We start from the raw sequence: 9119 nt of genomic DNA, 5'->3' as shown, positions 1-9119 counted from the left end.
GGAGATAGTGAAGGGCAGGGAAGCCTGGTGCGTTGCAGTCCATGGGGTCCCAGGGAGTCGGACACAACTGAGTGACTGAACGACAGCAAGCCACATTTCAGGTGCTCAGGGACCATGTGTGGCCAATGGCTACCCTATCGGACAGTGCAGGTTGTGGGCGAGTGTGATCTCTCTGGGCCAGAGAAGAGTAACAGAAACCTGAAGGTCCTTAGGTTGCCTACCTGCTACTCTGCTGTGTGACTTTGAGATGAGCACTTGCCCTCTCTGGGCAGACCCTGTAGCATCAGACGGATGGGCCTCTGTGAGCAGATGACCGCCACCTGTGAGCAGCCAGTCTGCTGGACCTCCTCTTCCATGGCACTGGGTGTCACTTGTTTTTTGCAGACTCAGAAAAAGCCTGCCGTTCTCTACAACTTCTTGCTAGAAACAATGACCTATGTTAAAAGCAACTTGTCAAGGATCAGAATCGCTGCATGTAACTTGGCAGGTGAGCAGGCAGGTCTCCTGATGCAGGAGGGACCTTGAAGACCATCTGGTCAGACCCAGGTCTGGAGTGGGGACAGGTGTTGGGAGGCAGGCTTGGGCAGAAGTTCCCCGTGTGTGTCCCATGGCACTTCATACCTGCCCGATGCTGAACTAGACGTCCTGAACTAAACCCTTAACAGAAACTCTCATCAGGAGAAACCAAATCTCTCGCTGACCTAATATTCATGTGATGGGCATTTCTGACTGTCATTTTAGGAATCATTATGAAGCAGATGTCTGCGCATTACTTGAAAAAGCTGGATTTTCCAGCATTACGGAATTGTAAGTAGTGGAGACTCAAGTGTGAGTCAAAATGAGTCCACTCTGCTCATTTGGGAGCTTAGTGAAACCACCCAAGGGGAGAGTCAGCTGACCCTGGTTGTATCTGAGGTGTGGGGCAGGGGTGGCCAGGGCACAGAGAGGTGGATGAACCTGCAGGGGGCTTTCTAGGAAGACAGCTCTGATGGTTCCCTGTGCTTTCTGCCTGCTCCCTGTAGCAGCTGGGGCCTGGGGGGCATCTTCCTGTCCCTGTTGACGTGATGGAAGACCCCAGGAATGGGAGATGTGTGTGGAGACACGACTGCACCTGCCATCTTCCGAATTCACACTGGGGTGGGGATGAAGTTCAAAGCCCCGTGAGCCCCTCGCCCCGCAGTCAGCTCTCATCAGGATGCACCACCCAGAGCGGGTGGAGGACGAGGGCCTGGCTGCCATGTCCCCATCCTCCTCGTACACTCACTCTCAGCTCTCCAGGAGCTAGAGCTGGACTCAGATCCTGGTGTTTGGAGGGCAGCGCTGGAGACGCTCAACATCTTGGATACCTGCAGTCAGCAGCGGCTTTTGGCTTCACCTGAAGGAATCTCCTAGGTCGTCTGAGTGCAAAACGTACCTGCCTTTCTCCTGGGGGCCAAACCCCACTGCACCACCGCAAGCCACTTTTAATTCCATTTGTAAGAAAAAGTATTTTACTTAAATAATGAGTGCCCCTTTCTTTCCTCCCCTTGAAATAAACCTCCCTTGCTATTTGGAGAGCAGATTCCTGACTGCAAGGAGATGACGCCCCAGAGCTGAGACAGTGGGGTGAAGGGAAATTCCAGTCCTAGCGGGGATTTGATTCCTGTGTCCCCTGAGTGTGTGTGTGTGTGTGTGTGTGTGTGCGTGTGAGGCCAGAAGATCTGGGGTCCCCTTTGTGTCTTCACTGCATTTCAGTTCCTCCCACGTGGATGGTGTGTCCACTGGGCTCTGTGTTGGGGCCCTAGTGGAGCCCTGCTGCTGTCCAGCCCTGCTTCCAGGAGCCCCACTCTTAAAGGGAAAGGAGACATCTCCCAGCGCCCATGATGCACCCAGGGTGAGGGAGGGCAGCCACCAGTGGGGGCAGTGCTGGTGCCCATCAGCAGGGTGTAACTCAGGGGGGCCTCAGGGAGGAAGTGACACCACACCGTCCACCCTCGTCTCTTTTATATCAGGGTCCACTGGGCCAGGATGGGAAGGGACCCAGCGAGGCCTGGAGCAGAACCCATGAAGGGCCAAAGGGAGGAGTTACCTTCAAGTCCAAGAAACAGGCAGGGGGAGAAGGGCAGGGAAACTCTTCCTACACTCACGCTGCCAGTGGGACAGTCTCGGGTTGTCCCCAGAGCAGATGGAGGTGGGATTTCCAAACCAGTCCCACTGTAACAGCCCAAGGCAGTCACCACCCTGGGCCCATGGGTGGGAGGATTGCAAAGCAGTCCAGAAAACCAACCTGCACTGGAGGCTTCCCGGCAGACTGGTCTCACACTCTTGGTGGTGCCCAAGAAACAGACAGTGGAGTTACTTCCTGCCGAGTGATGAAGATGGTGGCTGCTGGAAGACTCAAGTCCCAGTGACACAGCCGGAAAGGAATGTGCCCTTCACTATAGGCCCTGGGGGAAGCCGTATGATTGCACAGTCAGGTCAATTCCATTCATGCCTGTGCAAAACATCTCCAGATGGTTTATAGACCTGAACTCAGAAAGCAAAATTTTAAGACAATATAGTCATTTTGATCCTGAGACTAGGATAGGATGTCCTTTAAAAGTAATAAGAGAAACCAGTTAAAAATAAAGGGTTAATTTTTGTAAGTTAAAATATGTCTTCTGGGACTTCGCTGGTGGTCCAGTGATTAAAATTCCATGCTTCCACTGCAGGGAGCTTAGGTTCTGTCCCTGGTTGGGGACTAGGAGTCTTATGCCATGCAGTGCGATAAAAAAAAAAAAAAAAGAAAAGAAAATTTCTTGAATAAAAATGAAAAGACAACATGTCAACATAAAAATTAAAAATAAATTTATCTTCTGTACAATAAAATATTGTAAAGTTAAGTCATAGATGGAAGAAGTTATTTGCAATTGACATAAAACTAGGTTGGTTCATGTAAGCAGATTGGCATACAGAATATGCCCAAATCAGTAATACAGCAAATTAAAAAAACAGTGTCACAAGAGGATGCTTGAAAAGCCAATAGGAGACTGGTTTGGGAAGTAACTGGGCTTGAATGAGGTCATGAGGGTGGTGCCCCCATGATAAGATTGGTGCCCTTTATAAAAGACACTAGGTAGCTCCTCCTCCACGTGACATGAGAAGGAAGCCATCTGCAGGCCAGGAAGTGGGTCCTCGCAGAGCCCAACTGTGCTGGCTCCTGGATCTCAGCCTTCATCTCCAGAGGCAAAGTTCTGTTGTTTAAGTACCTGGTCTCTGGTGCTTTGTTATGGCAGCAAAGCTGGCTAAAACACTCAGGTGACGTTGCAGTGTAAAGCTGTGGGTGGAAAGGAAACATTCATACAGGGAGAGCGTCACCTCAGGTAGGGGGATGGGAAGGAAAGGTGTGCAACTTAATCTTTAATAACTTAAAAAACCATTACACACAGCAACGTATTAACCACCATTTACTCCAGATGTTGGTACATGGGTTTTGTCACTGTATTGTGAATATTTGCAATATTTTATTTAAAAGTTACTGTCCATTAAGTAAACTAAAAAGCTTTTGCACAACGAAGGAAACTATAAACAAGAGGAAAAAAATAACCTTCAGAATGGGAGAAAATAATAGCAAACAAAAGAACTGATGAAGGATTAATTTCCAAAATATACAAGCAGCTACTTCAGCTTAATACCAGGAAAACAACTCAATCAAAAAGTGGGCAGAGGACCTAAACAGACATTTCTCCAAAGAAGACCCATTAATGACTAATAAACACATGAAAAGATGCTCAACATAGCTCATTATTAGAGAAATGCAAATTAAAACTAATGAGGTATCACCACACACAGGTCACTAATAAGTTCAGTTCAGTTCAGTCATGTCCAACTCTTTGTGACCCCATGAATTGCAGAATGCCAGGCCTCCCTGTCCATCACTAACTCCCGGAGTTTACTCAGACTCACATCCATCGAGTCAGTGATGCCATCCAGCCATCTCATCCTCTGTCGTCCCCTTCTCCTCCTGCCCACAATCCCTCTAGCATCAGGGTTTTTTCCAATGAGTCAACTCTTCGCATGAGGTGGCCAAAGTGTTGGAGTTTCAGCTTTAGCATCAGTCCTTCCAATGAACACCCAGGAGTGATCTCCTTTAGGATGGATTGGTTGGATCTCCTTGCAGTCCAAGGGACTCTCAAGAGTCTTCTCCAACACCACAGTTTAAAAGCATCAATTCTTTGGCACTCAGCTTTCTTCACAGTCCAACTCTCACATCCATACATGACTACTGGAAAAACCATAGCCTTGACTAGACACTACTTTGTTGGCAAAGTAATGCCTCTGCTTTTTAATATGCTATCTAGGTTGATCATAACTTTCCTTCCAAGGAGTAAGCATCTTTGGACATCATCAAAAAAATCCACAAACAATAAATACTGGACAGGGTGTGGAAAAAAGGGAACCCTCCTGCACTGTTAGCGGAAATGCAACTTGATATAGTCACTGTGGAGAACAGAATGGAGACTGCTTAAAATACTAGGATTAAAACTACTACATGACCCAACAATCCCACCACTGGGCATATACCCTGAGGAAACCTTACCCGAAAAGGACACGTGTACCCCAGTGTTCACAGAAGCACTGTTTACAATAGCGAGGACACGGAAGCAATGTCTGTTGGCAGATGAATGGATAAAGAAGCTGTGGTACATACACACAATGGAATATTACTCAGCTATAAAAAGGAATGCATCTGAGTCCATTCTAATGAGGTGGATGAGCCTAGAGCCTGTTACACAGTGTGAAGTCAGTCAAAAAGAGAAAGACAAATATCACGTATTAACACACATATATGGAACCTAGAAAGATGGTACTTCTGAACTTATCTGCAGGGCAGCAGTGGAGATGCAGACATAGAGGACAAGCTTGTGGACACAGAGGGAAGGAGTGGGCGGGGTGAACTGAGAGAGCAGCATTGAAACCCACACATTACCATAGATGGCCAGTGAAAATGTGTTGCGTGACACATATGTGTTGTGTTGTGTAGCTCAAATCCAACATTCTGTGACAACATAGAGGTGGGACAGGGTAGGTAGTGGAAGGGAGATTCAAGAGGGAGGGGACATACATATTCCTATGGCTGATTTCATGTTAATATAAGGCAGAAAACAGCACAGTATTGTAAACCAATAATCCACCAATTAAAAATAAATTTTAACTGTCTGTATCTTATGCTGATCTAGATGAGAAACTGTCTTTACAACTGAAAAAATCAAAACAAGAGTTAAAACTTAAATGTTGGGACGTCTCTGGTGGTCCAGCGGCTAAAACTCTGTGCTCCTGACGCAGGGGGCTGGGGTCAGGGAACTAGATCCTACATTCCACAAGGAAGACTGAAGACCCCGCATGCTGCAGCTAAGAACAGGTGCAGCCAAATAAATACACAAATATTTTAAAAGGGATATTTGCATTTATTATTTTTTTTAAATGCTACATGTATCCAAAAAGTAAACAAAATTAAAGGGTATACAAGTTAAAAAAAACAACAACCACAAAGTCACTGTGATACTCTATTATAAACAGCTCCGATAAAAATCATGAGATATCACAGGTGCTAAGTGGCTGCAGGTGTTTTGGGACCATCACAGGACTGTTTACGTTTTCATCAAAAATATTAAGCTGTTTGGAATTACTTTAATGGGTGAGTTGAACAGTGATTCAATTTGCTGCCTCCTAATATTGGAAGGTCTGATGCTAAAGCCGAAGCTCTGTTACTTTGGCCACCTGATACAAAGAGCCGACTCACTGGAAAAGACCTTGATACTGGAGAAAGATTGAAGGCAAGAGAAGAGGGTGGCAGAGGACAAGATGGTTCGATAGCATCACTGACCCAATGGATATGAATTTGAGCAAACTTTGGGAGACAGTATTCTGGCCTGGAGAATTCTATGGACTGTATAGTCCATGGGGTCGCAAAGAGTTGGACACCACTGAATGACTTTCACTGGGAGACAGTGGAGGACAGGGAAGGTTGCCGTGCTGCAGTCCATTGGGTTGCAAAGAGTTGGGCATGACTTAGCGACTGAATAACAGTAACAAATATGGAAGATGCCAAGTCCTGCTGGCCTGAATTTAAAAGGCTAAGCAGCTGGACTTTCTTTCTAGGGCTTAAAACTAGGTTTCAGAGCAAACAACTTCTCTAAACGAATAGGAAATGTAAAGGAGGATTTCTGGTCATGTCTAAATTTAACAAAGAAAATATGAGAAAAACAGGCCTGTAAAGGATAACATTAAAATTTTTAGTTGAGCAACTTTATTCAAATAATTTCCAAAAATCCAGTCACGTCAACAGAACCAATTTCATTGAAATTTGCTTTGAAGGGCAGATAAGTAAAGCAAGTTCTCGCATGTTCTTGACTATTAAAAAATACACAAAAATCAGTTAGTGCAAAGAGGGAATACTCCAAAATAACTTGGCAATAGATTTTCAGCTTTGAGTTTTTCTGACACGAAATCGTTTGTCTCTTCCATTCTGAAAGATGTGTCATTCTTTCCTCTAGGGGAAAAAAAAAATTCAGTACAATATCACTAGAATTCCCATGATAGCCCCCCAAAGCTTAACTGTTATTTATTTGTGTTAATCATTCAGTCGTGTCCAACTTTGCAAAACCATGGAACCCACCAGGCTCCTTTGCCCATGGGATTCTCCAGACAAGAATCCTGGAATGGGTAGCTATTCTCTTTTCCAGGGGAAGATATATTTACTCCATTGAATATACATGAATATTTGAGTCATTATAAATACCCTAAGGAATGTAAAGGAAAAATAATAACAGTAGTTCCTCAAGCAGGCAGTGCAAACTGGTGGTTAAGACCATGGGCTTTCAAATCCTGGCCCAGCCATGCATGCCTGTAGGGACTCAGGAGCTAACGCTGCATTTCCTTGGGGACTTCCTCGGTGGCCCAGTGGCCAAGACCCCACACTCCCAATGCTGGGGACCCAGTTCAATCCCTGGTGGGAGAGCTTAGACCCCATGTGCCACAACTAAGAACTCCCATGCTGACTGTCCAGGATCTCATGAGCTCTGGGTCTGTCTGGCTTCTCCAAAGTGACTTTGTGTTTAATTTCCCAAGGCCCATCATGCCCAACATAGTTTTTTTTTTTTTTTTTTGGTGGGATCAACTGTGCTAGCAAAAAAGCCACTCTCTCAGGTGTGTATTTGAGTGGGAACTTTATATATCTGTATTCTAGCAAGAACTTTGAGTGAATGAACTTGTCATGGATCTGCTGAGACAGCCTCATTGATGAAAAGAACTAGCACCACCCATTGGACAGAACCTATGTAATCAAAGGGTTCAAGTGGGGCTTAAAGAAGGAAGGTGTAAAAAGGGGTCAACACAGCCCAGTGCATGGAGGTTGGGCTCACAGCTCATGAAGATTTGGTCCTTTTTCTCAATAAATATATAATATTTATTGGAGAATATTAAGTAGAGAGTCCACTAGACTGCAAGGAGATCCCACCAGTCCATTCTAAAGGAAATCAGTCCTGTATATTCATTGGAAGGACTGATGCTGAAGCTGAAGCTCCAATCCTTTGACCTCCTGATGCGAAGAGCCGACTCACTGGAAAAGATCTGATGCTGGGAAAGATTGAAGGCGGGAGGAGAAGGGGACGACAGAGGAGGAGATGGCTGGATGGCATCACCAACTCGATGGACACGAATTTAAGCAAGCTAAGTATTGGAGTTTCAACTTCAGCATCAGTCCTTCCAATGAATATTCAGGACCGATTTCCTTTAGGATGGACTGGTTGGATCTCCTTGCTTTTCAAGGGTAATAAATACCACATGAGAACAGACAGAAGATATTCTCCAAAAAAAGAAATACAAATGGCTCATAGGCTTGGGGAAAAATCAGCCTTTAATAATAACGTTACTGACTAGGGTTTTGCTTCCCCAGTCAAGAGAAACTGACTAGAGGCGACAAGAAACTCAAGCAAGGCTTGCAGGATGGGGAGTGAAAACAGACAACTGTTTGCCTTGCTGGCTCCCAGCTACGGGGATAGCTTATCCCTTATATGGGGCAAGGGTAGGGGTGTCCTGCCCACCCCTTAGGCAGTGCTGTGTGCAGGGGGCATTCGCAGTACCTACTTTTACTCTCAATGCTGCTTTGCGTGGTGGCTCAGATGGTAAAGAATCTGCCTGCAACGCAGGAGACTCAGGTTCGATCCCTGGGTCGGGAAGATCCTATGGACAAGGGAATGGCTACCCATTCCAGTATTCTTGTTCCAAGAATTCCAAAGACAGAGCAGCCTGGCTCGGACATGACTGAGCAACCAACGCTTTCACTTCACTTTCCCTGCTTTTGTTCCAGGCTCTTCAAAAGGGGCAGTGGGGGGGGTGGGTTTTTTTTTTTTTTTTTTTTTTTTTTTTGCATCTTTTGGGGCCAGAATTTGCCACAACTGCTGTATGCAGGCAGTTATTTTTAGTTCCATACAATTTCTTTGTATTTGGTTGCCCAGAGAAGAGGCGCGTCCAAGTGCAAGCATTGCTACCCTGCAGCAAGGGTCCTAGGTCCCAGCCTGTCTCCATAATAATAATAATAAAAGCAAATTTAAAACAAAATTCCACTTTTGCCTATCAAACTGATACTGTCTTTTTTTCAAGATTATACTTTAGACTGAAGAAGGTGAGATTCTGGCTCTCTCAACACCGACCGAACCTCTCTGGACACAGTTTGGGACTATGTCAAACCATTTACCGGAGGGAACCATGCATTGGTGCCCCACCCAGATCCCTGTGTTCTTATATCTTAGTGCACAGGGCCTGATCTCCAACACGGCATCTGCATTTCTCTCCCGTGGGTTCTCTCTGGATTTTAAAGCCCTCTTACCTGCCCTTGTGGACCCCCGGAAGTACAGGGAAATGAATACCACCTGGGAGCAGCCAATCACCAACAGGGACAAGTGCTGGGATCCCCGAGGGCCTTCTGCCTCCAGTGGGGTAAATCCACCAAGTTTTCTGCACTGGCTGCCAGTGGCAAGCAGCAGGATTGAGCTCCAGCTGCCCACAGAGAGCTGCCTTCTTGGTGGTCATCACTGCCCACCCTACTCCCCACTCCTCTTCAGGGTTTCCTTCCCTTTGCAAATAAACTGCTTGCCCAT

General features: G+C 45.9%; 1 protein-coding gene across 1 annotated transcript in view; it reads left to right on the top strand.

The window, feature by feature from the left end:
• The window catches only part of MROH2A (maestro heat like repeat family member 2A), a 55465-nt gene extending 53911 nt beyond the window's left edge, over positions 1 to 1554 (top strand). The window contains exons 36-38 of the mRNA XM_040231958.1: positions 248 to 487; positions 742 to 807; positions 1271 to 1554. Coding sequence (XP_040087892.1) covers positions 248 to 487; positions 742 to 807; positions 1271 to 1392 — 428 coding nt within the window. The 3' untranslated portion in view covers positions 1393 to 1554. The remainder of the gene's footprint in view (positions 1 to 247; positions 488 to 741; positions 808 to 1270) is intronic.
• Positions 1555 to 9119: the final 7565 nt, after the last annotated feature.

The sequence above is a fragment of the Oryx dammah genome, unplaced genomic scaffold, assembly GCF_014754425.2.
Source record: "Oryx dammah isolate SB20612 unplaced genomic scaffold, SCBI_Odam_1.1 HiC_scaffold_28, whole genome shotgun sequence".
Taxonomy (NCBI): Eukaryota; Metazoa; Chordata; class Mammalia; order Artiodactyla; family Bovidae; genus Oryx; species Oryx dammah.
Note: the sequence above shows the minus strand (reverse complement) of the source record. Positions and strands in the feature narration are given on the sequence as shown.